Consider the following 27860-nt stretch of genomic DNA (forward strand, 5'->3'; position numbering starts at 1 on the left):
GGGTGACGTTTGAAAAAAATATCAAAATAAATACTCTACATATCTCAGAAAGTTATAACTAATTAGATTCATAAATAAAAAATTTAGTACAATATTCCTTAACCATCGCTCAACGCGTTAAAATCGTTCAATTGTTCTATAGAAATAACAATTCTGTACGAACTGCGTCGATCAAAATTTACAGGAATATCATCTTTCTATTAAGCGAACAATTTTCAACGTAGTGTAAAAAATATAAAAACTAGAAGCGTTGCGCTAGGGTAAGGCCTGTGCATCATCATGGCATCCATCAAGATACGGAATTGTCGATTTGTTAGCGTTCACGGTTTTTCTTATATCTCCTTATACCGCATTTTGCATATGTACTTGAACCTACACCAGTATAACACAACAAATGAAGCCCAGAGACCAAAGACAGCGAACAATTTACACAAATTGGGTGAAGCAGCAGCAAGTAATTGCTGATTTTTTAAAGAGAAAAGTCACTATTTGGTGCATATTATTGAGCCTTACTTTTTTAAAAACGAAAATGATCGAGCTGTAACAGTCAATGGTGAGCGCTATAAGTGCATGATAATTAGACATTGGTGTAGAAGATTTGTGATTTTAACAAGACGGCGCAATTTGCTAACATCGAGTGATGATAAAAAAATATGTACAATAATAATCACAAATGACCTCAGATATCAACAATAGTTTTTTCATTTAGTTTAATGAATTTTATTAATCAATGTATGGGGGCCAATATAGATTTGTTATGGCCAAAACTGGTCGGCGCAGAAATAGCGGTGTTGTGACGGCTCTCTCCCTTCCGGCAAGCTTGTAAGGGTTCGGACGCGTGCCGTCGCGCGTCCGCCCCATTCTTATAATGTAAACCGTCAATCTTAAATAAATATACTACTGCAGCGGCTCAATCTGTGTCTCATTGCCACCCGCCATCATCACAGTCCCTAAACTGGTGACCCCGACGTGATCCTGAGCACACATATGGAGTCAGACGAAAAATGGCAGACACAGACGCCGCTGCAGTACAAAAAGCCGAGCCGCTGCAAACCCACTTGCTGCCACCCCGCCGGAGCTTCCCTGGATCCGGACTCGAGCTGGCGGACCACCAAGACGATGGGCCTGCGCCTCCGACCATGAGCCGCCATCGTCAGCCGCCGCCGCCGCCGACCACGTGACCCAGGAAGCATCCGGCGCCACCACGCGCCTCCAGCGAGAAGCCACCGAAGTGCTGCCGTAGACCAGGCTCGAGTGGACCACGCGTGACCCGTCACGCACCCGTAGGGCTACGCCCCCGCGACTCCGAGCTCGAACCGCATGTTCGGGGCCCGTCACGCGCGCGCCCTGTGTAGCTGCACCGACGCACCACAGGGCCCCGAAAGGTGCTCCCGGACATGCCCGTTCTTCTCGCGCCCCCTGGAGCCCTACGCGCCGCCCGGGTCTACACGTGTTCCACTCGGCTTGGAGCGAAGCACGCCGCGCGTCACTGGAGGCCGCGCCGCCACACCATACGTCACGACTTTGCTACTTTTGCGCCGCCAGCATTTAATCAACAGCAGCGCCAAGGCCCCCATACCTCCCCCTGGTTATAGTTCGCAATTGTAAATTGCTAGGGCCGGAGCCGTATGGGGGCCAATATAGATTTGTTATGGCCAAAACTGGTCGGCGCAGAAATAGCGGTGTTGTGACGGCTCTCTCCCTTCCGGCAAGCTTGTAAGGGTTCGGACGCGTGCCGTCGCGCGTCCGCCCCATTCTTATAATGTAAACCGTCAATCTTAAATAAATATACTACTGCAGCGGCTCAATCTGTGTCTCATTGCCACCCGCCATCATCATAGCCCCAAAAATGTAATTCCTTATTTGAAGTTTTGGACGAAATTTTTTTTTTCAAATAATAAACAATTTATGGACAATTCAATTTTTGCAGGATCCGACTCTGACTCAGAATTTAAAAATATACATACTGGAAATGTTGTCGAGCTCTGAATTTTTATGTCAGGATGTAAGTCAGATGAAGATGAAGTGTTAGCGAATTAAATGTGAAAGTAATTAGTAAATACATACTATTTTTAATATGTCTTATGTATATATTACCAGTGTAGAAACATGTATGTCATTCGCTTGGATTAGTGCCGCGCCATTGTATGTGTCGGTTGTTGTTGGGTATTTGATTAAATGCATAATAACTTTTGTTTACTTCATATTACCGACTTAAAACTTATGGCGCATGACGAACAATTAAAAAATATTGGACGGGGTGGAAAGGGTTAAAAGTGAGTTGGAGTCGGTCGATTTTTTACGTCTCTGACTCCACAGCCCTTGTATAGTAAAAAAAAGTTTGTCTGTAAAATGTTTGGTATTACCCCTAAAATTTGTTTTTTAAACTTATTTTTATTATGGCAATTGTACTATTGAATTTTAAATGTCACAATGACAGCCCTGCAATATTTAACATTCATAGGGTAAAGGTCGGAATGGGTTAACAAAACGTAAATAATACGGTGACATTTCAAATTTGCATGACAGATTTTCACACCGCTTTTGTTAAGCAATAGTTAATTTTATCTTTGCGATAACACTATCGCGAAAGTAATGAGCATGATGTCCGCGCTAAAAGTGATTTTAACAAAAAGAACGTTACCCATTTATTCGATCTGGGTTAGACACTTTAATCACCATCTACCGCCGGAGCATAAGCTAATTCAGAAGACGTGTAGAGACTTCGCTAAGAGAGAGTTGGTGCCGGTGGCTCCTCAGTTGGATATAGATGGAGTTTTCCCAGCAGATCAGATAAAAGCGTTGTCAAAGTTAGGCTTGATGTCTATTTGCGTCGATAAGGCGCACTTTGGTATGGGGTTCGATACGTTGGCTTTGATCGTGGCCGTTGAAGAATTATCTAGAGGCTGTGCTTCAACTGGAGCTATTGTATCTATACATAACTGCCTTTTTGCCAACTTATTGAATAGACTCGGTACGAAAAGGCAAAAAGAAAAGTTTCTCAATCCCAACATGATCGCTAATCCTGGTTGTTTCGCTCTGAGTGAACCCAGTTGGTAACTTTTAATTGAATATATTCAATATAATTGGTATGTTGCTGTTAATTCATGATTATTTAGATGCTGGAAGTAACGTTGCTTATATTGAATCAATAGCCAAAAGGGACGGTGATAATTGGATAATCAATGGAACCAAATCATGGGTTACATCGGCTCATATCGGAAAGGCTTACGTGGTCTTTGCAAATACAGATAAAACAAAAAAACAAAGGGGACTGACAGGTTTTTCATTATGAATATATTATAATATATTTTACTGTAAGTTAACAAAATGTTTTTATTTTTAGCTTTCATTGTAGAAAAAGATACACCAGGAGTACTAATAGGAAAAAAGGAAGAATTGATGGGCGTTAGGTATATTACTTTTTATTCCATAATAACAATACTTCATCAAATTTATAAATAATTTATTATCATAGGGCATTATCAAGTTGTAATGTTATATTTGAAGATGTAAAAGTACCCAATGAAAATGTATTAGGGAACATTGGCGAAGGTTTCAAGATTGCCATGAAACAATTGGATCAAGCTAGAGTTGGAATAGCCTCACAAGCGCTAGGTTTATAATGTGCCATTTAATATTGAGTGATTAAGTTAATTAATTTATAATTAATCATCCTAGGAATAGCACAAGCAGCTTTGGATTGTGCTGTTATGTACTCGTTGAACCGTCAAGCGTTCAATAAGCCGATAGCTCAATTATCAGCGGTTCAGGTTTTATTATGATATTTTTATACCCATTCTATTAAAAAAAGTATAACAAATTCTAATAGCTTTCACATATTTAATTTTAGCATCGGATAGCTGATATGACGGTGAGGTTGGAAGCTGCTCGTCTTTTGACATGGAAGGCTGCAGCCGAATTCGATACTGGTGTTCGTTCCAGCAAACATACTTCAATTGCAAAATTATCAGCGAGTAAATGCGCACATTTTGTCACAGATAATTGTATTCAAATAATGGGAGGAGTGGGATTAGCTAAACGGTGTAATGCTGAAAGATATTATAGGTAAATATATTATGAATTTTAGTAAATATAATGATTGTTATTTTATGTATGCTTTATATTGTAGAGATGCCCGTGTCACTCAGATCTACGGAGGTGTCACTGACATTCAAAAGCAAATCGTGGCTCAGCAAGTCATAAAGGAATACGCAAATAACTTTGTAGAAACAGTTTAATTCCACATATGCTTAATATATTTTTTATAAAAATTATTTCATATATATTTTTTAATAATGATATTTGTATATACCTTATATTATAAATATACTATTAAATACTTTTTAAAAAATAACATGATTTCTAGATTTAATCTGACGGAGGAAAATATACTATTTTAATCATCAAATATTAAGTTACAAATTACACTTGAAAATACATGTTGAAGTGAAAGTAGTATTTTTCATGTTAATAACTATTATTTAATCATTTATATATAATCTTCTCCCACTAATAAGTCAATTTATTATTCCAATCCTTATAAAATTCTTTAGATATGTTTTGACTTTTTCCACAGAATTTAATTTTGCAGTAATCAGAATACGTAAACACTAAATTAGTTGTTCAATCAATGCAGATTTAACAGTACTTATTTGTTGATTTCTTAATAAATATACTAATTGCAAAGGACAGGACTTGAATAAAATTTGCATGGGATATACAAATATTTTAAGACGCAATAACTGCCTTAGGTTTTATTACAAAGAAATATTATTTTATTCTAAAAATACACTTTATAAAATTTTTCGCTAAGCAAGCCTGATTCGCCATCTTGTTTCAAAATGGCGGCTATTAAAAAAATAAAAAATTGTAACTTAAGAAATATGGAGAAAAAAGTTGCGCACAAAAATGTTGTACAATGTAATAAATATTGAAATAAATAAAAAGTTAAACTAAAATAAAATAAAATATTACCAAAATATATTTTTATGAGATTACACGGTTTTTGAGGCGACGATTACTGCCGTAGTATTAATCATATCAACCTGAAACTTATTCTAAAATAGATCTTGTAATTTTCATCTAGGATAAATATGTTAGCCAATTTGATCCGACACTGTTTAAAAAAGGCGTCTATAAAAAAGATCCTAATTTCATGAAAAAAATAAGGGGTTCAAAAATATTTTATAGTAGTATTGTAGGGGGCCTATTTATATTTATATATATATTTATTGACTTGACGGCACTCGGGTAACACTGGTGTAACGAAAACATTTTCTCTTGTCGACACTGGCGGGCTCACACGCTGGTGCGGGCCCTGCGCCCTTTTCACTTTGTATAAATATCATGTAACTTCAAGTCTTAAATAAAAATACTACTGCAGCAGCTCAATCTGTGTCTAATTGGCCTTCACCCCTCGTGGCTAACTTCAATTAAAAATTGAAGGTCACGATTACTGCCGTAGTTCTATTCATATCGAACTATCTCATATAAATTCAATAGCTAGTCTGTTTAAAAATGGCGATTATTTAAATTAATAAAAAAGTGCTAGCTCCATTAAAAAATATCCTAAAGAAAAAAGTAAGGGAGGAATCATTTTAATATACAGAAATCCACCTAATTCTCCCTTTGCGGAACTGAATTTTTTATATTAATAACTATAATTATATATAATTTTCAATCGAAAAGTCACTATTATTATAAGTATTATTTTCATTTTTATAAAACTCATTTAAAAATATTTTAATTTTAATTTTTCAGATATCAGAATAAATAGTAATTATTGTCAGGTTCAAAACTACAGTTACTGACAGTACTTAGTTTTAAAAATGAGGTGAAAATATAGGTGAATTTAATAAAACAACATGGGCAAATATAGGCTCGTTATATTATTATAAAAATGATATATGTATATAAAAAAATTAGCAAGTGCTACTAGTTTTAACAAAGTGTGAGATATTATAAATATCCACATATTATTTGCGGTCGGTACTTAAATGAAAAACTTGTGACCATTATGTTAAAAACACAAAAAAGCGAACATCTACATTTAAAAAGACATGTAATTTAGTCTTCTACAATCACTTTACGGTCTAGCACGACTTTACTCATCAGTCTATCACGACTTGACACAATATTTGTGAACGCAGTACTTAGTAGTCTTCAATTTACTTTAGTACAAAATCGCTATGAGTTTGAATATGTCGTGAAAGACTGTATTTAGTAATAAACGTTTTTCCGCATGTTTTACATTCAAAGTCATGAACATCGCTATGAGTTTGAATATGTATTAAAAGAGAAAATTTACATTTAAATGCTCTTCTACATATTTCACATTCAAAGTCACGAACATCGCTATGAATCTTAATATGTTTGGAAAGATTGGGTTTATCTTTGAATGTTTTTCCACATTTTTTACAATCAAAATTACGAACATCGCTATGAGTTCGCATATGAGATAAAAGAATGTATTTATATTTAAATGCTTTTCCACATTGTTCACATCCAAACCTACGAACATCGCTATGACTTTTCATGTGTTTTGAACGATTAGATATATCTTTGAATGTTTTTCCACATGTTTCACATTCAAAGTCACGAACATCGCTATGACTTTTCATATGTTTTACAAGATTAAACCTATCTTTAAAGGGTTTTTCACATGTTTCACAATTAATGTCATAAACGTCTCGATGACTTTTCCGATGTTTTGTAAGATTGGGTTTATCTATGAATATTTTACCACATTCTACACATTTAAAGTCACATATTTCACTATGAGTTAGCATATGTTGTGAAAGATTGTCTAGAACCTTGAATACCTTTCCACATTTTTCACACTCAAAGTCATGAGTTGGAATGTGTCGGGAAAGTGAGATTTTATGTTTGAATGCTTTTCCACATTTTTCACATTTAAAGTCACGAATTTGGCTATGAATTCGCATGTGACTTAAAAGACCTCCTTTAAATTTAAATGCTTTTTCACATTTTTCACATTTAAAGTCACAAACATCGCTATGCGTTAGAATGTGTCTTGTAAGAATGTATTTATTCAAGAATGCTTTTCCACATTCTGCACATTCAAAATCACGAACATTGCTATGAGATCTTATGTGAGTCGAATAAATGTATTTATTTTTGAATGCTTTTCCACACGTTTCACATTTAAAGTCACAAACATCGCTATGTGTTAGCATATGTCTCGTAAGAATGTATTTATTTATGAACGTTTTTTCACATTTTACACATTCAAAATTACGAACATTGCTATGAGTTCTTACATGAGTTGAAAGAATGTATTTATCTTTGAATACTTTACCACATTTTTCACATTTAAAGTAACGAATATCGCTATGAGTTTGCATATGTCTTGTAAGATATTTTTTAAAACTGAATGCTCTTCCACATTTTTCACACCCAAAATTACGAACATCGCTATGAGTTTTTATATGAGGTAAAAGATTTTTTTTGTGTTTGAATACTTTTCCACATTTTTCACACTCAAATTCATGAATATCGCTATGTGTTAGAATATGTCGTAAAAGATTTTTTTTATGTCTGAATACCTTACCACATTTTTCACACTTAACATCATGAACATCGCTATGAGTTTGAAAATGTCGTGAAAGTGAGATTTTATATTTGAATGCTTTCCCACATTTTCCACATTCAAAACCACAAACGTCGCTATGAGTTTGCATGTGCTTTGAGAGTCTTCCTTTATATTTAAATGCTTTTCCACATTTGCTACACTCATTATTAAAATCGTAATGCCTACGTTGAACTCGCATATGTTTTTCTTTTTTTAGTATCTAAAATTTAAATTGTATTTATTAGATAAATTATAAATATTTAAAAATATAAAAATTATTTTACCATTACTTTGGTGGCTTTGTGAATTTGATTAGATGAAACATCGATTGTATTCACTTTAAGTACATCTTTAACATCGTGCATTTCTGAAATAAAACAATAATTTAAATGCATTGAAATATAAACAGAATGATGTATAAAGTATAACCTATTTCGAGTTTGTCGTCTACATCGTTTACGTGTCTATCTTCGCTGCTGTCGTATTCGCATTTAACATTTGCGAACTTGAAAAAAAATACTATTTAATATTACATTGGTTAACAAGCATAATATAATAAGTTTTATTACCTCGACTTTACATTGAATGGTGTTAACGGAAGCAAATGTCACTTCAGCCGTTTCTATGTCAGCTTCTGAAAATATGCAGTTTAATATTTATATGGAATATATATATAACGTGTGAAATAAAAAGTATTGATAAAAATACAATAGGTTTCGTTTCTTATGATATTATTAACATAAATTAATTTAAAGAAGAAGTTATATCAGTTGTCATGCAAAAGTTTTGTGTCAGAAAAAAATAAAAATATTAAATTGGATTTGTATACCGGTTTTGATAAACTCCATTGTATCTCAATGTCAAGTTGACAGTTGATTTTAGGTCTAAATACGACGTTTAATCGAGCATGAGAGAATATGAACCGCCGTATTTTTTATCGTTCGATTGAATATATTTATTTAATACTAAATAATAGAGTATTTCAATTTAACAAATATTTTTAATTTTTCTTAAAAAAAAAACATTAACATTGTTTTTAAATAATACTTGTTTACCGAAACTGAATTTATTCTCATGTCCTATTATTTCATATGCTGCGAATAAAGTATGTACATATATAAGAATTTTCGGAACGTAATTAACTAAGCTTGCATTGACAAAAAAGAATTCAAATAAAGCACAAAAATGATTGTACACGGCTGGCTTTGATCTATCGCTGAAGAATCCAAGTGGTGGGCATGGGGTCAATTCCCCCCACCCTAGAGATGTTTAATTGAATAGTTTTTTTAAAAATCCTATATCTTATTTCGTATTTTGATATTATTTGCATGTGTAATCGTTCATGATAGATTTTTTTTACCGAATAAAGATCCAAATTGCAAAAATGATTTAAAAAATTCAGACAACAAAATGACTAATCAAAACATGCGACTAATAATTATATTTTTTCCTTAAATTAATACAAAATGCAGCAAATAACGAAAAAGACGATTTCAAAACCATCACTGTCTTGTTTCCAATTCCTTTTGCAAGTGTTTTCACAAATAATGATGGAGAATATATAATATAACGAAATTTATTTATTTAATTAAGTGATTTAAAAAAATACCTTTCAGATAATGCTTTCCGTTCACCAAAATCATTCAGTTTTCTATATTCGTTGTCCAAAATTGAAGATAAAATTATCAAATGAAATTTAAATACAAACTATTTAGTCAAATAATAGAATGGAGTTTTCTTTGTAAATATTGTTCATTATATTCTCTGGCAGTTTTAGGCTAAGAAAATTGTAACACTGAACATTAGTCATTAAAGCTCTGACACACTTTAAAAAACTTATCGGCATAGATGGAATGCTTAAAAGATACCAAAGACACAAATATCACTTTTATGTAATTTAAGCCCACAATTTTTTTTTAAATAAGCACCAAAATAAAATTTGTAGTATTCTATCGATCAATAGATTAAAACAACGGATGTTTTCACAATATCCCAAATCAGTGTCATTATTAGATATGTGTATAGGCCTGAAATAAGAGAGGATTTCATCGGATATTTTGACTTACACTAGTTAAATTATCGAACGGAATTAAATTCAAGATTATATTGAAATATGCAGCCAAATGTGCAACCCTATGATGTCAGAGCTACGAGTGGCAGTAACTGAGTCCAAAAATCTGCTACAAATGCAGTAAAAACTGTAATTTAATTATTTAACAGTCAATTATCAAGTCAATCTGAATCGGAATCCATAAAAATAACAACTGCTCAATTGTATTCATTAACTTTTGTGAAGCAATAAATTTTAGAGCAAGATAGCAAAAACGAATCCAAAACACCAAAAACGAACATACGTGCCTATCCAAAAGATAAAATAAACAAAAGTTGCAAATCAGGTGAATAGTATCAATCCCATTTCCTTACCAAAATTATTTTGTATGTGGGCCTATTTATATATTTATTTATTCATTCATTATGGGCAAAACTTGCCGATACTCTCGTAACACTGACGTGAGGTCGGTATGGGGCGGTACATTTTTTTGGTGGACCTCGAAGGGAAGACAACGACCGGTGGTGCTACGTCCACCGTTTACTAGCATGAATTTCATATTTTAACATGTAACCAAACTATATTTAAATTAATAATAATAATACTGCAACGGCCTATTCTATGTGTTATTGCCACCCATTACCATCCATCAGAATATGTTTCAATATATTTTTTTGTGAAGAATTTATAGTGAGAAATATCTTTTAGGCATTTTTTACATGTATCCCATAACGCGTGAACTTTGGTCGCGAAGTTTCATATTACAAAGGGGCGAACCATAGGGAGACACCTTACTGACGTTACGTTTTAGCTTTTGAGGAGTAAACATGGTTTTAGTCAAGCTCTACATCAATTAGCAATTGCTATTAAAAATTACATTACAAAGACGTAAGTGGAAAAAGCACATTCATTTTAGCTATTTTTAAAATAGCTATTCAAGTGGTAATAGTTTTAACATTTCTTCATAGACAACTGTGTACCTTAGTAGTCTTGTAATATTTTAGTTTTTATGAGAACCGTCGACTCTTGGCAATACGGTCGCGACGCAGCTGAACCTCATACGTGGTTCATGGCACTAGAAAGTTTAACCGTTTATGTGCCAAGATAACTTTGCGTAGTACATCACCTCAATGACACCTATTTTTATAATTAAAAAAATGTATGTCAAATGTTAAATACTTAAAAGGAGCCTCTGGGTGCAGTTTCAGGTTATTTGAACACTATTTTGTGCAGTTAAAATTCAAAGTGCTAGGACTGGCACCACAAACCATTATTGGGTTTATTTTCCTTTATTAGCTAACTAACATTTTTACACAAAGTAAAAATACGTATTTTTTATAAAATATAATCCACCAATATAATAATAATAAAAATATTAAAATTTATTTCAGCTTGCATGGGGGCCAACTCAGTAGACTTATTAGATATATATTAATTTTGATTTCTAAAAAAAAATAACATCAATAATAATATATGTTTAAATAATTATCTTAATAAGTGTTTTACTTACTGTTACTAAAGTCTATTATGTTTGCTTTATCAATTTTAACAATATGAAACTAGCTGCTCTAAAAATATAAAAATGAGTGTTGAAAACATAATAATTAAATTAGTAAGATATTATTTACGAATGCCTTTTACTCACTGTTATTTGAAGTCTTCTTGAGTATGGTAAATGCCAAAACACGGCTTAGAACACAATGCCACGTTACACTCCTGACAAGAATCTGATGTGCGTTTTCGTATTTTTTTAGCGAGACAAACAAAGCAGTTTCTATTTCTAACATTAAATACTTCCATAGTGGAAGTCGGAAAATGTCTCTCAGTGAGACGCAACGGAAAATCACTTCTATGTTTTTTCTCATCTCTCGGCTTTTTGTTGCGTTTAAATTTGAATGTTTTTTCACATATTTCACATTTAAAAAAATAAACATCTTTATGAGTTTGCATATGTCTTGTAAGAATGTATTTATTTATAAACGCTTTTCCACATTTTTCACATCCAAAGTTACGAACAATGCTATGAGTTCTTATATGAGAAGAGAGAATTTTTTTATGTTTAAACGCTTTTCCACATTCATCACATTCAAACTTATAATCGCTACTTATACGAGTGGAAAATTGTTGAAAATCGCTATGAGTTAGCATATGTCTTGAGAGATTGTTTTTATATTTGAATGCTTTTTCACATTTGTCACATTTAAAAAAGTAAATATCACTATGAGTTTGCACATGTTCGGAGAGTCTTGTTTTATTTTTAAATGCTTTTCTATATTTGCCACACTTATTTTTGTGAGTATCGTCTTGCATACATGTAACTATAGTACCTTTTTTTTCTTTTGGTTTCTAAAATATAAATTATAATCGTTAGATAAGTTGTAAATATATAAACATTTTTTAAAATTCATTTGAATATTACTCTAGCAGGGTTGTAAATTTGTTGAGATAAAACGTCCACATCAATAGTATTCGCCTTGAGTATATCTTTAATAACAAACTTAATATCACGCAGTTCTGAAATTGAGTGATAAATTAAATATATTAGAATGTAACATAATGTGTTAAATCAAACCTGTATCAATTTTGTCGCCCACATTGTCTAAGCGTATATCGTCGCTGCTATCGTATTCGCGTTTTATATTTGAGAACTAGAAGAAAAAGAAATATTACATTCGTTAACAAGTGTAACATATTAAGTTTCATTACCTCAACTTGACATTGAATTGTGTTAACTGAAGCAAATGTTCCTTCATCCATGTTTATGCCGGTTTCTGCAATGATGAAATTTATTATTACACAGAAAATTTAATTAGTGAAATATGTCATTGATATAAATTAAGGTGATCAGAATTTGAAAATATCAAAGGACACTAAAAATAAAAAGTCCATCTTGAAATTTTTTGTTCGAGAAGGACAAAAATGGAGCAGAGGTGGAAAAGGGAAGGCAATCCCTCTCAAAGAAGGACGTTTGGCCACCTTAGATAAATAGAATAGGTTTTTTTTTAATTTATGTAAAAACGATATTTCTAATACAAATTTATTTCAGAAATATTGACTGTCAAGCAAAAATTGCTAACTGTTATAAAAGATCAGAAAAAATATATTAAAATGAATTATACCTGTTTTGATAAACGCTACACTGTCAAGTTGACAGTAGATATTTGGCCGAAATATCACAAAATATCAAGCATGAAATGTTTGTCAATAAACAAATAATAAATATTTCTTATACATGTTTTTTTTAAAACACAATGAAATATTTATTTAGAATATTAATAATATTAGATTATTATATTAAAAATATTTATCCTTAAATATTTAAAACAAAATATATAATTAAGACCATCGTAATCTAATAGGTTACCTCTATATAAACAAAGACCATCGTAATCTAATAGGTTACCTTCAAAGCCTCACGATGCTCCAAAAACAAAAAAATAAAAGATATTAAAATGAAATTATACTAACTGGACCAACTCCTCGTAGCTGATATTAAACATATCAATGTGCAATGCCACCGTATTAAGGAGCCGGATGATCACAGTCATAGGCAAGTCGGCAAATACGGACGTCCTAGCCCTAACGGGCATCAAAAGAGGACAAAATCGTAATTCATCAAAACGTTTCGAGACCTAAATCTGGAATTCCTCGAGAATAGTCGACAGTTATTGACAGCGCCATTCAGTAGTTCGACGAAATGCTTAGCGACATACAACTTTCTGTGAGAACTCAAGGATTCGTATCCCAACGTTCTTAGAAAAAAAGCGCTGGAATATTATAACGGGTAATAACTAAATATCCTCATAAATGTATCTCAATAACCTTTTCAACTAAAAGGGAGTATTTGGTTATTCAGAGATTTTAAATTATAGATCCTAGTTAAGAATGCTACAAACTAAAGTGTTATAGAGAACGCGAATAACTGACGGAACGTCAAAAGTAAAATGCGTTCCTCATAACAAAGCCAAACATCATGGAAGATATATCACAGACGTCGTTTACGTATAGAGATAACCTACACTTGCTTTCAAACTAGGACGTCATTTGAAAAGGGAGGGCAGTTGGAGGTATTTTCTCCCCTTGAATTAGATCATTTAATTAAATAATATAAAATACAAATATTACAAAAGCTAAAAGGACGTCCCTGATGCTAAACTAGATACGATCAGATCATCCCTCAGTCTCAAATTTATCTCGAAAATATTTAATTTTAGTGGAATTATATCAGAATACATTTTCTCAAGTAGATACGTAATTTAACCATTGGAAATATACTTCATCTTGCAGGTGCTAGTATTTACCTTATGATTCGTTGTATACCTACTTATGTCATTTATTTTATTGCGAATAGTAAATACAAATTATCCTCAAGATATTCCAATAGACACATATTCTTAGTTTCATAGTTAACGTTTTGAAAACAGTAGATTCACAAATTTTTTTGTTTGATTTAATTATTTAAAAAATAGTATTTTTTAACTTTCAGTAAACTTTTATATAAAATGCCAGAAAACTCATATGTTGCATAAAAATTATTTTATAAAAAAAGAATCATAACATGTTTTATTTCACATCTAATCAATTGAAAAAGTCAATATAAATATAAGGTGACATTACCCCAATCTTAAAAATAATACGAGTACAAAAGGTTATTAAAAGATAAATATTTGTATACGGAAGTTTTATATAATTAATGTAAATATTTTTTTCTAGGCACATGTAAGTAAATAAATAATTAAAAAATATCCAAAATATACTTGAAATGCAATAAATTAATTAAGTTATTTTAAAAAATTGAATGAACATGTTATAAATTACACGTGTCATTTATGTCTAACAAATAAAAAGCATTGAATCTTTAAAGTATTTCTTGGAATTTATTGTGTATGCTAGACAATCACAAAGTAAACATATAATTATACAATAAAATTATTCTATACTATAATTGATTTCTGTTAAATTTGCATATGAGCTACAATATTGAAATATTTTTCAGCATTATTCCAAATGTTTTACATTAAATATCGCTGACGAAATTTGTTTGAATATGTCGTGATGGAGTATTTTCTCCATGTTTTATTTATTTTTGGCGTTCAAGACATGTAGCAGACTTTTTAAGTGTTTTAAAAGCTTGGATCTTTTTTTAAATGTTTTTTCACATATTTCGCATTTTATGTCTCTATGACTTTTCATATGTCTAGTGAGATTGTTTTTAAATTTAAATGCCTTTTCACATTGTAAACATTGAAAGTTACGAGCGTCGCTATGAGTTTTCAAATGTTTAGAAAGAGTATGATTTTTTTTAAAGCTTTTTCCACATTTTTCACATTTAAAGTTACGAACATCGCAATGAGTTTGCATATGTCGCGAAAGATAGTCTCGAAGCTTGTATGTTTTTCCACATATTTCACACTTAAAGTCCCGAGCATCGCTATGAATTTTTATATGGGTCGAATAAATGTATTTAGATTTAAATGCTTTCCCACATGTTTCACATTTAAAATCACAAACATCGGTATGACATAGCATATGTCTTGTAAGAATATATTTATTTTTCAGTATTTTTCCACATTTTATACATTCATAGTTACGAACATTGCAATTTTTTAGAATATGTCGTAAAAGATTTTTTTTATATTGAAATACTTTTCCACATTTTTCACACTCAAAGCCATGAGCAACGCTATGAGTTTTTAAATGGGGTAAAAGATTTCTTTTACGTTTGAATACTTTTCCACATTTTTCACACTCAAAATGGTGAATATCGCATTGTATTAGAATATGTCGTAAAAGAATTTTTTTATGTCTGAATATTTTTCCACATTTTTCACACTCAAAGTCATGAGCAACACTATGAGTTTTTATATGCGGTAAAAGATTTCTTCTACGTTTGAATACTCTTCCACATTTTTCACACTCATTTTTTCTGCGTTGAGATCCGGTACATTTTTCTTTTTCTGTTTTCTAAAATTTTAATTTTATTCATTAGATCAGTTTTAAACACATATATAAAAATTCATTCAACTATTACTTCGGTGCCATTGTAAATTTGGTTAGACGAAACATTCACATCAATCGTATTCACTTTAAGTATATCTTTAACATCGTGCATTTCTAAAATCAAACGATAATTTAAATACATTGAAATGTAAACAGAATGCTGTATAAAATCTTACCTATTTCGAGTTTGTCGTCTATGTGTATATCTTCGCTGCTATCGTATTCGCATTTTACAAACGGGAACTTTAACATACATTGAACAACACTTTTAATATTATATTCGTTAGCATGCTTAACTTATTTCATTACCTCGACTTTACATTGAATCATATCTACGGAATCAAATATTTCTTCGCCCATATCTGTGCCAGCTTCTGTAAAGGTAAAGCTTAATATTTATATGGGATATCTATATAACATAAATAAATTTCATGGATAAGTAATATTTATTATGAAGCAATAATTGTAATTGCTAGTTTTTACTTGCGGTCGAATAAAAACAAAACATTAAAATGAATTATACCAATTTTGATAGACGCCATCGCATCTCAAAATATAGTTGACAGTAGATGTTTGGTCTAAATACGATGAACTATCAAGCATGAGATTTTATAACAACTTCAGATTTTAGATACGGTTATTTTATACCAAATAATTATTTATTCTAATTTTTTAATTTGCGCAACAAACCACAAAAAAGTTTGATATGGTATAATTAAAATAAATTATAAAGCACTATAACTTTTAAGGTTTTTTTATTATATTTTTCCAGATGGGTGGCAATTAGATATATATTGAGCCTCTGCAGTAGTATTTTATTAAGTGTATATAGTTACATATTATTTAAATTGTAATGAATGAGCGGTGTATGAGGCACCACCGTCGTTGTATATCCCTTGAAGTCTAACAAAATAATGTGCTGTCCTCTGCCACCGTCACGTCAGTGTTACCCGATTGCCACTAAGTTTTGGCGATAATAAAATAAATATATAAATAGGACCCTAAAGTATCACCCTCCCTAGCAATTTATAATTGCAACATTCACCTTGAAATAGAAAAGGTGGACCTTGGCGTTACTGCTTAAGACACGGAGAGGTCAGGCTGGTTTTGAAAAAAAAAATTAGCGCTGGAGGAACTGAGGTAACAAAGTCGTAGCGTGTGCGGCAAAAAGCGACGACAGTAGTACGTACTTCGGCTGGTTGATGACAAATGCCGTGCAAGACAGTGTCTGTTCGTTGGAGCGCGTCTAGGGCTCCATAAGGTGCGTGTCATGCTTCACTTTTAACGGCGTGGATCCTGTGTAGACCGGGAAGGTGCGTAGGGCTCCAAAGGGCGGCCTCGAGTCTAGCGGAACGCGCATATCCGAGCAGCACGTTAGGGGCTCCGAAGTGGGTAGTTGTAGCTTCAATGTGCATACATATTTATATACTAATGTAAAATGCTTCTTTTACACTGCGCTGTGGAGTCTTGAAGTATGAAGTTCTGCCATTATTCTGATCCGATTTTTGTTTTCATTCACTCTACTATATGTTTGAACAAATAATTATGTGGGGGGCCTATTTATATATGTATATATTTTATTACCTATAAGCAACACTCTGGTAGCACTGACATGACAGCGGCGGAGGGCAGGAGATTTTATTGATGGCTCTCGACAAATAGATAACGGCCGGTGCTGGCTCGTTCATTGCTGCCTCACTCGCATATATTATCACATAACATGTAAAGTATTATATTATATAATTCAATAAATAATACTAGTGTGTAATTATCATCTGTCCACAAAAGTTATGTGATTTTTGTAGAAAATATTAAGTTTGATTATGGCAATAAATAAATAGTATTTATTATTTGGTTTTACGATGCAAAATTATGAGCGCTAATCACGACATTATAGGTTAAAGCAAGAGATTAAGATCGCAAAGATAAAGTAAATTAAGATTATAAAAACTTTAGGGACGGTGATGATGGCGGGTGGCAATTAGACACAGATTGAGCCGCTGCAGTAGTATATTTATTGACGGTTACAGTTGTTTACATTACAAGGTGGGGCGGACGCGCGACAATGCTACTTCAGCGCCTACCAGTTTTGGCCATAACAAATCTATATTGGCCCCCATAAAACTATCAGCAGGTTTAGTATGAATATATACCTGGCTGTTACATCGACGAAAATTCATATGAGAACATCGAATCGCCCATCGTCACCCATCCTGGATTATAGTCTCTGGTCCATCACAGGGCCGGCCCGAGGGGCAGGCAGTACAGGCGATCGCCTGGGGCTCTAGATCTTGTGGGGCGCCGTGATACCAAATAAAGGCGCAATATTCACTTAAACTTATCAAACAATATTGTTAAAGAATATAATCTGATATTTTTTGTATACACTACTGTGTACTCTTTAGATTATTTTACGCGTAAAAAATCGCGACGAAAATAAAACTACAAATTCTTAAATACCCACAATCGCAAAAGAGAGTATGGTGTAAAATGTATGTAATATTAAATTACTTTAATTTGAATTAAATTTTTGCGCTCATGTAATGAGTTATTAAAGTATTATTAGAGGGGGGGGGGGCGCAAATTTGGTTTTTGCTTGGGGCGCTAAATAACGTAGAGCCGGCCCTGGTCCATCATCACATATTCCCATAGAAAATAATCCTAAGGTCATCACTCGATCTTAGAAGGCAATTCACAGGTCCATTACACGAAATTATGTGCTTATCGAATGTTTCCTTCCATAAATTAATCGTCATGCTAAAACCAAAACTCTTTCACATTAATGCCATTTAATTGGGGAACGAAAAAGTCGGTAATTATGGATCTATAGCACTCTCCATTGACTGTAACGTTATGGTCGGCATCAATTTTGAAGAAATATAAGCTAATGATTCCACCAGCCCATCAAACAGTTACTTTTGTGGATATAACGGCATCTCAATAATGGCTTGTGGATTTTCTTTACTCCAAATGCAGAAATTTTGGTTGCTAACATAGCCATTCAACCAAAAATGAGCCTCATCGCTGAACAAAATTTTGTTGTGAAAATGAGGATTAAGAGCAATCTCATTTTCGGCATATTCACCGAACGTACGACGTATATGCTGTTCAAGCGGTTTAAATTCTTGCACGAGCTGAATCTTGTAAGCTCAAAAAACAAGCTCTTTCAGCAAAATCATCCATAAAGTAGATGGACAGCTCTAATTTCTATGCACGATGACGAATCGACTCATTTGAGTCCTCCTCAATACTACGCTTTACAGCAGAAACAACTTCTTCGGTGCGCACTGTACGACATCTCTGCGGTTGCGTATTATCAATTAGAGTATGCATTAAAATTACTTGCTTTCGTTTATGTCGACCGTAAAATGCAGGGCTGTGGAGTCGTGGTGTTTTGGCCGGAGCTGGAGTCGGAGTCGGAGTCGTGAAAAATGAGCAACTCCGAGCATTTTTTAAATTATGAAATTTATGAATTTTTAATTGCGTAATAATGAATGTGTATAGCGTATGAATATTAAACGTGTAGAAAAACACCAAAAATACCTTATAAAATTAAACTTTTTTGAGTCGGAGTCGGAGTCGGAGTGGAGTCGTGTTGTTGGTAAATATCGGAATCGGAGTCGTGTTTTTTTAACGACTCCACAGCCCTGGTAAAATGGATGGAGTGCACCGTAAGTTTCGCAAACTGAACCACGATTTTCGAAATAGATTTGCACAATTTGCAAGCGTTGTTCTGGTGAAGGTCTATCCATGGCGAAATGGCAAACCACACTGAGCATGAATCGAATGTCAGCTGTTGCTGGAAAGTGTTGCCAATTCGAAAAACAAACAACCTTTATATTCCATTCATTTTATTACGTATTGTTGTTAAAAATCTTTCTAAAAATATTCAAATTAACATTTCAACGTTAACTTTTTAAACAGATTTAAAACAGTAAAATTGGCTAAATTTATTATCTGATTGAATTATTTAAAGAATACTTTCTTCAACATCAAGTGTATTTAACTCAAAATACTAAAAATACGATAATACATATGGCGTATAATATTTAATTCGTGAAAAATATTTGTAACATATTTTATTTTACTCCGCAAAAGTTTAAAATAAGACTAAATAAATTGTTCAACAACCATTATAGAACAGTAAAAAAATAATAATTTAATTTAATTTCTAATATGAGTTTGCAAATAAAATAAAAGATTGTATATATTTTGTGGCACTTTATGCAAATATTGTTATAAGTTTGATTATGTGAAAGAGTGTATTTATTTATGAATACTTTTCCAGGTGTTTTACACTCAAGTTATGTGCATCACTATGACTTTTAATATGTTTCGAAAGATTAGATTTATCTTTGAATGCTTTTCCACATTTTTCACATTTAAAGTCACGAACATCTTTATGACTTTTCATATGTCTATTAAGATTGGGTTTATCTTTGAATGCCTTTCCACATTGTGCACATCCGAAGTTACGAACATCGCTATGAGAATTCATATGCTTTGAAAGAATATGATTATTCATAAACGTTTTTTCACATTTTTCACATTTAAAGTTACGAACATCTCGATGAGTTTGCATATGTCGTGAAAGATAGTCTCGAAGCTTGTATGTTTTTCCACATATTTCACATTTATAGTCACGAACATCGCTATGCGTTCTTATATGAGTTGAATAAATGTATTTAGATTTGAATGCTTTTCCACATGTTTCACATTTAAATTCACAAACATCACTATGAGTTAGCATGTGTCTTGTAAGAATGTATTTATTTATAAATGCTTTTCCACATTTTTCACATTTAAAGTTACGAACATTGCTATGAGTTCTTATATGAGTCGAGAGAATATATTTATCTTTAAATGCTTTTCCACATTCATCACATTCAAAGTTACAATCATTACTTATACGAGTTGAAAGATGTTGAAAGTCGCTATGAGTTAGCATATGTCTTGTTAGATATTTTTTACAATTGAATGCTATTAAACATTTATTACATTCAAAAACACGAACTTTGCTATGAGTTTTTATATGCGTAGTAAGATACTGTTGACATTTAAATGTTTTTTTACATTTTTCACATTCATAGTCACGAACATTGCTATGAGTTCGCATATGACTTGAGAGATTGCTTTTGAATTTGAATGCTTTTTCACATTTTTCACATTTAAAATAGAAAACATCGCTATGAGTTCGCATATGCTCTGAGAGTCTTGTTTTATTTTTAAATGCTTTTCCACATTTGCCACACTCATTTCTGTAAGCATCGTCTGGCATACGTCTATCGCTGGTACATTTTTCTTCTTTTGGTTTCTAAAATTTAAATTATATTCGTTAGATAAGTTGTAAGTATATCAACATTCTTCAAAATCCATTAGATTATTACTCTGGCCGGGTTGTAGATTTGTTGAGATAAAACGTCCACACCAATAGTATTTGCCTTGAGTATATCTTTAACATCATGCAGTTCTGAAATCATATAACAATTTAAATATATTAAAATGTAACACAATGTCGTATAAAATCTAACCTGTTTCGATTTCATCGTCTATATCGTCTATGTGCGTATCTTCGCTGCTATCGTATTCGCACTTTATATTTGAGAACTAGAAAAATAATTAATATTACATTCGTTAACAAGTGTGACATATAAAATTTCATTACCTCAACTTTACATTGAATTGTGTCAACTGAAGCAAATGTTTCTTCACTTATTTCTATGTCAGTTTCTGCAAAGACGAAATTTAATTTATTTAACTAGTAAACAATATTAATGTGTGAAATATGTCATTGATACAAATACAGTATTTTGTTTTAAACTGATATTTATAACATAAATGAATTTCACAATGATGCAATAATAACTGTCACGCAAAAAGTTAAATTGCTAATTGTTAACTGCTATCCAAAGAAATATATAAAATGAATTATACCGGTTTTTATAAACGCCATTATAACTATGCGTCAAATTGACAGTAGATATTTGGTCCAAATACAATGAATTATCGAGCATATGAGATGTTGAAACGCTTCATAATTTGACCAATTCCTCAGAAGTAAAGAAATGATAAATAATTCTAATATTGTATTTCAAATAACCTGTAAAAAACATATTTCTTTGTGTTTACTTTTTCATTATGGCCAAAACTTGGCGGCACTCTAGTAACACGAACGTGAAAGCGGCGGAGGCAACACATTTTTGCCGGTACTTGGCGGGAGATTAACTGCCGGTGGTGCCTCGTTCGACGATCATTTAAACCACTATTTTATTATGTAACATGTGCTATTATTAGGATAAAACGCAATGCATGCAATGCCGGCTAGCCAGCGAGAGCCCGTCACCTTTACACCATTGGATTAAATGTAGTTATACCTCTCTATCGTGTAACATAATTTGTAAGCTTTCAATAAAATAATACTGGTGCAGTTTAATCTATGTGTAATCGCCACCTGTCGCATATTTAGAGCAAGTTTTATTCGCACTAGCTAACTTGAAATGTTGATACAATGATGCAGAATTTTGCAAAAGAGAAGATATCATTTTGAATGAACTTGCAACCCACCTTTGAACATTCGGTAATTTTCTGTATAAAAAGTACAACTAATTAACAAAAATCTGAAAGTAATTGAATCCTTGCAGAACCGGTCCAAGGAAAGGGCGAGCTCGGGCCTTGCTCGGAGGCGCCGAGCACGAAGCTTCGAGAAATTGCTTTTCTAGATCAACGAGTATATATTCACGAAAAAAATATCCAGTCGGCAAAAGATCTATCATGCACTTGTATAAAATATAATTAGGACGCCTTTATGCAAGGTTATTTCATCCGTCTTGCACTTTATATGAACAATCAAAGTTGATTTTCATCCTGCCCGTATTCCTGATTTTCTCCATTCCCTGATCTTTAGCATTTTAAAGTATCTGCATAGGACCGTAAAGGGTTAATGTGTGAATTTGATTTCAAGTAGATCTTTTTCTTGTTTACAATACTGAAAATAAACTCCGTTGTTTTGAAATGATAGTACTTTGATACTTGAAAATGGAAAGGATCTTTACATAGGCATATGGTTGACAATCATTTCTATTAATAGTTGAAGTACAGATATGTGGGGGGAAAAAAAGTTTTTTCTTTCTTGTAAATATAAATATATTTAATTAATTATTCGTTTATTATAGATGCAAGACAATTACAAAATAAAAATTGAACATATAATAATACCAAAAAATAATTCAAGATTATCCGCTGTAAAATAATTATTTAGTTTATTTTATTGTTTATTCAGTAATAAGAGATATAAGTTTACATATTTACTGAAAGGCTACTTCTAAAAATTTATTACATCCAAAGGCAGCATGATAACATTTGGCGTAACCCATAAGTTTGCTTATGTCATAAAAAATGAGATAATGATTTTAAATGATTTTTGAATTTTTCACATTAGAAACCAGAAACATTGCTGTGAGTTTTCATATGTTTTATAAGATACTGGTTACGTTTAAATGTTTTTCCACAATTTTTACATTCAAAGGCACGAACATCGTTATGAGTTTGAATATGTCGTGAAAGGATGCCTTTAGTTGTAAATGTTTTTCCACATGTTTTACATCCATAGTCACGAACATCACTATGAGTTTGAATATGTCGTGAAAGAATGACTTTAGTTACAAATGTTTTTCCACATATTTTACATTTAAAGTCACGAACGTCATTATGAGTTTTAATATGTTGTAAAAGAATGGCTTTAGTTATAAATGTTTTTTCACATTGTTCACATTTAAAGTCACGAACCTCTCTATGAGTTTGAATATGCCTTGAAAGAATGGCTTTCGCAATGAATGTTTTACCACATTCATTACATTCAAAGTTACGAACATTACTATGAATTCGCATATGTCGTGAAAGTGCAATTTTACATTTGAATGCTTTTCCACACGCTTCACATTCAATTTCACTAACAATGCTATGAGTTTGTATGTGCTTTAAAAGATTATATTTATTTTTTAATGCTTTTCCACATATTTCACATTTAAAATCACGAATAACACTGTGGGTTTTTATATGCTTTGAAAGTCTTACTTTATTTTTAAATGCTTTTCCACATTTTTCACATTCGAAGTTACAAATATCGCTATGTGTTTGCATATGAGTTGAAAGAATATATTTATTTTTTAGTGCTTTTCCACATTTTTCACATTTAAAATAGCAAATATCGCTATGAGTTTGCATATGAGCTAAAAGTGTATATTTATTTTTTAGTTCTTTACCACATTTTTCACATTTTAAGTGAAAAACATCGCTATGAGTTCGCATATGAGCTGAAAGAGTGAATTTATTTTTTAATATTTTTCCACATTTTTCACAATCAACATCAGAAATATACTTATTATGGCTTTTCATATGTCGTGAAACTGCGACTTTGCATTTGAATGCTTTTCCGCATTTATCACATTCTAAGTCACGAATATCACTATGAGTTTTCATATGTTTTGATAGATAGTTTTTGGATATAAATGCCTTTTCACATTTTTCACATTCAAAGTTATGAATGTTGCTGTGAATTAGCATATGTTTAGTAAGACTTCGTTTATTTATGAATGCTTTTCCACATTGTTCACATTCAAAGTCACGAACACTACTATGAGTTTGCATATGAGTTGCAAGATTGTATTTAGTTGTAAATGTTTTTCCACATCTTTCACATTCAATATTACACGCATCGCTATGATTTGAAAGTCTATATTTATCTGTGAATGCCTTTCCACATTGTTCACATTTGAAAACACGAGTATCGCCATGAATTAGAATATGTCGTGAAAGTGAAATTTTACATTTAAACGCTTTTCCACAAGTTTTGCATTCAAAGTCTCGAACATCACTATGACATCGCATATGTCGTAAAAGTGAAATTTTACATTTAAACGCTTTTCCACAAGTTTTGCATTCAAAGTCACGAACATCACTATGAGTTAGCATATGTTTTGAAAGTGAATCTCGAAATTTGAATGATTTTTCACACATTCCACATCCAAAGTTACAAACATCACTATGTCTTTTCATATGTTTTGAAATATACCGTTTATATATAAATTTTTTTCCACATATTTCACATGCAAAGTCACGAACATTGCTATGAGTCAGCATATGTCGTGCAAGATATTGTTTAAAATTGAAAATTTTTCCACATTTGTTACATTCATTTTTGTTGACATCGTCTTGCATATGTGTAGTTATGGTACAGTTTTCTTCTTCTGAATTCTAAAATTAAATTTTATTTGTTAGATAAGTTGTTTTTAATAACACTTTACCGACTATTACATTTTATCAAAAAGGAAAAAGTGTCAGGAATAATCGGTGTATTTAGTCAAAATTTCTGGAATAAATTGATACCCTCAAGTATTAGTATATAAACCTAATTAAAATTGATTTTTAATGATTTGCTTTTATACGACTTTTAGATTTTTTTATTAAAATCTTCCATTGTAATCTAACAGCCGTAAAGCCCAATGTGTTACAATGGTGTAAATTTGTACCAACTTGGTAAGTCAATCAGATATAAAGAATACCTACAAGTAAGGCCTACTTTCCACGGAGGCGTTGCTGCATAGACGTGTATTCGTCATTGTACGCTTGTTGTACGCCTGCTTGCTGCGTACATATAAACTAACGAAACACTGTCGGCGGAGCTGCAATGTCACGCACACGTCGCTGCATGCAAGCTTCATGACGACAGTCGTCAAGCATGTCAGACGCCCAAGCGAGCTGTCCACGGAGCGTCGCTGCATAGACGCGTATTCGTCATTGTACGCTTGTTGTACGCCTGCTTGCTGCGTACATATAAACTAACGAAACATTATTTGACTTCCCACCTCACTCCAAGCTTTCTCAGTAATATCTTTTCTTGCATAATTTGCAAGATTACTATTATAAAGACACTGGTACTTTTCGACGATCTGAAAAAATTAGCAGCTGAAATTGCTATTGTTTTCTACACGTTCACGCAGTTCGATACGCCCGGGCGTCTGACATGCTTGACGACTGTCGTCATGAAGCTTGCATGCAGCGACGTGAGTGTGACGTTGCAACTCGGTCGACAGTGTTTCGTTAGTTTATAATATAAACTAACGAAACACTGTCGACTGAGAAAGCTTGGAGTGAGGTAAGAAGTCAAATATTTATTTCGTTAGTTTATATGTACCCAGCAAGCAGGCGTACAAGCGTACAATGACGAATACGCGTCTATGCAGCGACGCCTCCGTGGACAGTGGGCCTAAGTATTATTAACCACGAGACTGAATGTCTATATTAATAATTGTAAATTATTATGTAATATAATTTTTAATCAATGGAAGTCACTATGCAGCTGGGGCCGGTTTTTAATAATAACGCGTTTAAAAATAATATAATTTTGTACTGCCGCTGGGTTCGAACCTGTAACCACAACGTTACTAGTCTGAGACATTACGGACTGTTTTATTCTGACTTTAGAAATAAATAAAAAAATTGAATGATATAAGTGAATTATTTTTTTTTCCAATTAATTTATAAATATGAACACGAAGTCTTAATTAAAGTATGTTATAAAATTGTATTTCAAAAAGTTAAAAATTAAGTTACTGTTGAATATAGGCAAAATTTCGTAGAACCATAAAAATAACATTTATGTAGGGTATAATTTCACAATTTCTATTTATCATATTTAGTTGATCTAATATAATTTTATGTTTAACTTTGATGTCCCAACAATCACATTTTGAGTATCGTTAAATTATTATGACATATTGAGAGCAATATTCCCAATTTTCAATAAAATATATGCACTGTGTCGAAATATATATAAATGTAATTGAATAATAATAAATAGCAGTCAGTAAAGTGTTAAAATATATAAAATAGAAATTACTTTTATTTCTTACTTTGGTAGAATCATTAATTTGGTGAGATAAAACGTCTGCATTAATAACATTCGCCTTAAGTATATCTTTAACATCGTGCATTTCTGAAAGCAAAAGATAATTTAAATATATTTAAATGTAACATAATGTTGTATAAATTTTAACCTATCTCGATTTTGTCATCTACATCGTCTACTTGTCTATCATCGGTGCTATCGTATTCGCATTTTATATTTGAAAACTTAAAAAAAGAATATTCAAAATTAAATTTGTTAAAAACTGTAACATACATATTAAGTTTGATTACCTCAAGTTTACATTGAATTGTGTCAATGGAAGCAAAAGTATTTTCGTCTATTTCCATGTCAGTTTCTGCAAAAAGAAAATAAATAATTACAGGGAATATACAATTACCTAGTAACAAAATAACAAAGTGCGAAATGTCTGATATTGGCAAAAATACAATAGATTTCGTTTCTAACTGATAAATTTTTAGCATAAATGAATTTCACGAAGAAATAATATTAGCTGTAAGTAATAATAAAATATTTTATTGATAATTGTCAATCGGTATTTACCGGTTTTGATTAACGCCATTGTATCTTAACGTAAAATTTGACAGTTCTTCTTTGGTCCAAACACGAATCATTATCGAGCATGAGTGATTAAGAATTCAGATTTTTTTGTATATGAAAAATTTGTAATCTCTCCTTATAGCACACATCTGCTTATTCGTTTAGTGGCAGGTAGGTGAGTCACCCATCAGCGATTCACTTCGCAACTAAAGAAATCATTTTAGCCTATACTTCATAAGATTTCCTTTCTCTCTAGGTGTTTCCTGTATTGGAGTTGTATTAAGTCCTTCGCTTAAGTTGGTTCGTCAGTCTTTCTTTATATTTTATGTTTGTCTTGTAGATTTCTTCTTTCACCATTACCATTGTATGAATTTGAAACAACCCACGGGGCATCCAATATCAATATCCTTAGCATTTTATTTTGATGTTTTTGAATTACATCTATATTAGAGTTGTTTTTTGAGCTCCATAGTTGTATCCCGTACATCCAAATCGGTTTTATGATAGCCTTGTATACGAGCAGCTTACTGTCAACTGACAACTGAGAGTTTCTCCCTAGTGGCCAGAGATATGTACTATTCATTCCGTAGCGTGCATCACTGCCGTTACCGGTACTAGGGCCCTACGAGTCCAACCCATACGGGCGGGCACCCAGCTTGTGACGGCCGGATGAGCGAGACCCACCCCCCGTAGTACTACATATTTATCAGAGTTTCATTAGTATCTCTCTAGAGTCCTGTAGTCATTTTTTA

At 32.3% G+C, this 27860-nt stretch overlaps 5 protein-coding genes across 13 annotated transcripts; 1 reads left to right on the forward strand and 4 right to left on the reverse strand.

Annotated features, from left to right (window-relative positions):
• Positions 1-2326: 2326 nt before the first annotated feature.
• On the forward strand, positions 2327-4277 carry LOC148238374 (short-chain specific acyl-CoA dehydrogenase, mitochondrial-like). Its single transcript, XM_088184745.1, has 7 exons — positions 2327-3052; positions 3120-3281; positions 3347-3413; positions 3479-3618; positions 3682-3773; positions 3854-4068; positions 4133-4277. Exons 1-7 carry the CDS (start codon positions 2596-2598, stop codon positions 4239-4241), a joined length of 1242 nt encoding a protein of 413 aa, XP_088040871.1. The 5' UTR covers positions 2327-2595; the 3' UTR covers positions 4242-4277.
• A 1593-nt stretch (positions 4278-5870) lies between these two features.
• On the reverse strand, positions 5871-8489 carry LOC148238375 (uncharacterized). 3 transcript variants are annotated; one of them, XM_088184314.1, is made up of 5 exons: positions 8424-8489; positions 8164-8228; positions 8024-8099; positions 7885-7961; positions 5871-7814 (listed from the first exon to the last, which is right to left on the reverse strand). In XM_088184314.1, the coding sequence occupies exons 1-5, from the start codon at positions 8440-8442 to the stop codon at positions 6171-6173; spliced, it is 1881 nt and encodes a 626-aa protein (XP_088040440.1). In that variant the 5' UTR covers positions 8443-8489; the 3' UTR covers positions 5871-6170. The 3 variants fall into 3 exon arrangements, with proteins under 3 accessions (XP_088040440.1, XP_088040430.1, XP_088040451.1); XM_088184304.1 differs by having other exon boundaries at positions 7879-7961; XM_088184325.1 differs by lacking the exon at positions 8424-8489 and adding an exon at positions 8303-8357 and having other exon boundaries at positions 7879-7961.
• Positions 8490-10893: 2404 nt separating this feature from the next.
• LOC148238376 (uncharacterized) lies at positions 10894-12813 on the reverse strand. The gene is made up of 7 exons (XM_088184840.1): positions 12764-12813; positions 12351-12415; positions 12217-12292; positions 12064-12158; positions 11290-11990; positions 11155-11207; positions 10894-11088 (listed from the first exon to the last, which is right to left on the reverse strand). The coding sequence occupies exons 2-5, from the start codon at positions 12399-12401 to the stop codon at positions 11292-11294; spliced, it is 921 nt and encodes a 306-aa protein (XP_088040966.1). The 5' UTR covers positions 12402-12415; positions 12764-12813; the 3' UTR covers positions 10894-11088; positions 11155-11207; positions 11290-11291.
• A 1686-nt stretch (positions 12814-14499) lies between these two features.
• LOC148238377 (uncharacterized) lies at positions 14500-18825 on the reverse strand. 3 transcript variants are annotated; one of them, XM_088184785.1, is made up of 6 exons: positions 17229-18825; positions 16835-17167; positions 15954-16018; positions 15821-15887; positions 15676-15758; positions 14500-15608 (listed from the first exon to the last, which is right to left on the reverse strand). In XM_088184785.1, exons 2-6 carry the CDS (start codon positions 16914-16916, stop codon positions 14721-14723), a joined length of 1185 nt encoding a protein of 394 aa, XP_088040911.1. In that variant the 5' UTR covers positions 16917-17167; positions 17229-18825; the 3' UTR covers positions 14500-14720. The 3 variants fall into 3 exon arrangements, with proteins under 3 accessions (XP_088040911.1, XP_088040918.1, XP_088040915.1); XM_088184792.1 differs by lacking the exon at positions 16835-17167 and having other exon boundaries at positions 17798-18825; XM_088184789.1 differs by lacking the exons at positions 16835-17167; positions 17229-18825 and adding an exon at positions 16168-16247.
• Positions 18826-19478: 653 nt separating this feature from the next.
• On the reverse strand, positions 19479-27248 carry LOC148238378 (uncharacterized). Of its 5 annotated transcripts, none has more exons than XM_088184296.1 (8): positions 27112-27248; positions 26841-26905; positions 26699-26774; positions 26555-26637; positions 21321-21374; positions 21176-21251; positions 21032-21114; positions 19479-20958 (listed from the first exon to the last, which is right to left on the reverse strand). In XM_088184296.1, exons 1-5 carry the CDS (start codon positions 27128-27130, stop codon positions 21363-21365), a joined length of 255 nt encoding a protein of 84 aa, XP_088040422.1. In that variant the 5' UTR covers positions 27131-27248; the 3' UTR covers positions 19479-20958; positions 21032-21114; positions 21176-21251; positions 21321-21362. The 5 variants fall into 5 exon arrangements, with proteins under 5 accessions (XP_088040422.1, XP_088040414.1, XP_088040406.1 ...); XM_088184288.1 differs by having other exon boundaries at positions 21310-21374; XM_088184280.1 differs by lacking the exons at positions 26555-26637; positions 26699-26774; positions 26841-26905; positions 27112-27248 and adding an exon at positions 21579-21641.
• Between the last annotated feature and the right edge of the window lie 612 nt (positions 27249-27860).

The sequence above is a fragment of the Plectrocnemia conspersa genome, unplaced genomic scaffold (genome assembly GCF_051122295.1).
Source record: "Plectrocnemia conspersa isolate PC_06_02 unplaced genomic scaffold, ASM5112229v1 ptg000001l, whole genome shotgun sequence".
In the NCBI taxonomy this organism is placed as follows: domain Eukaryota; kingdom Metazoa; phylum Arthropoda; class Insecta; order Trichoptera; family Polycentropodidae; genus Plectrocnemia; species Plectrocnemia conspersa.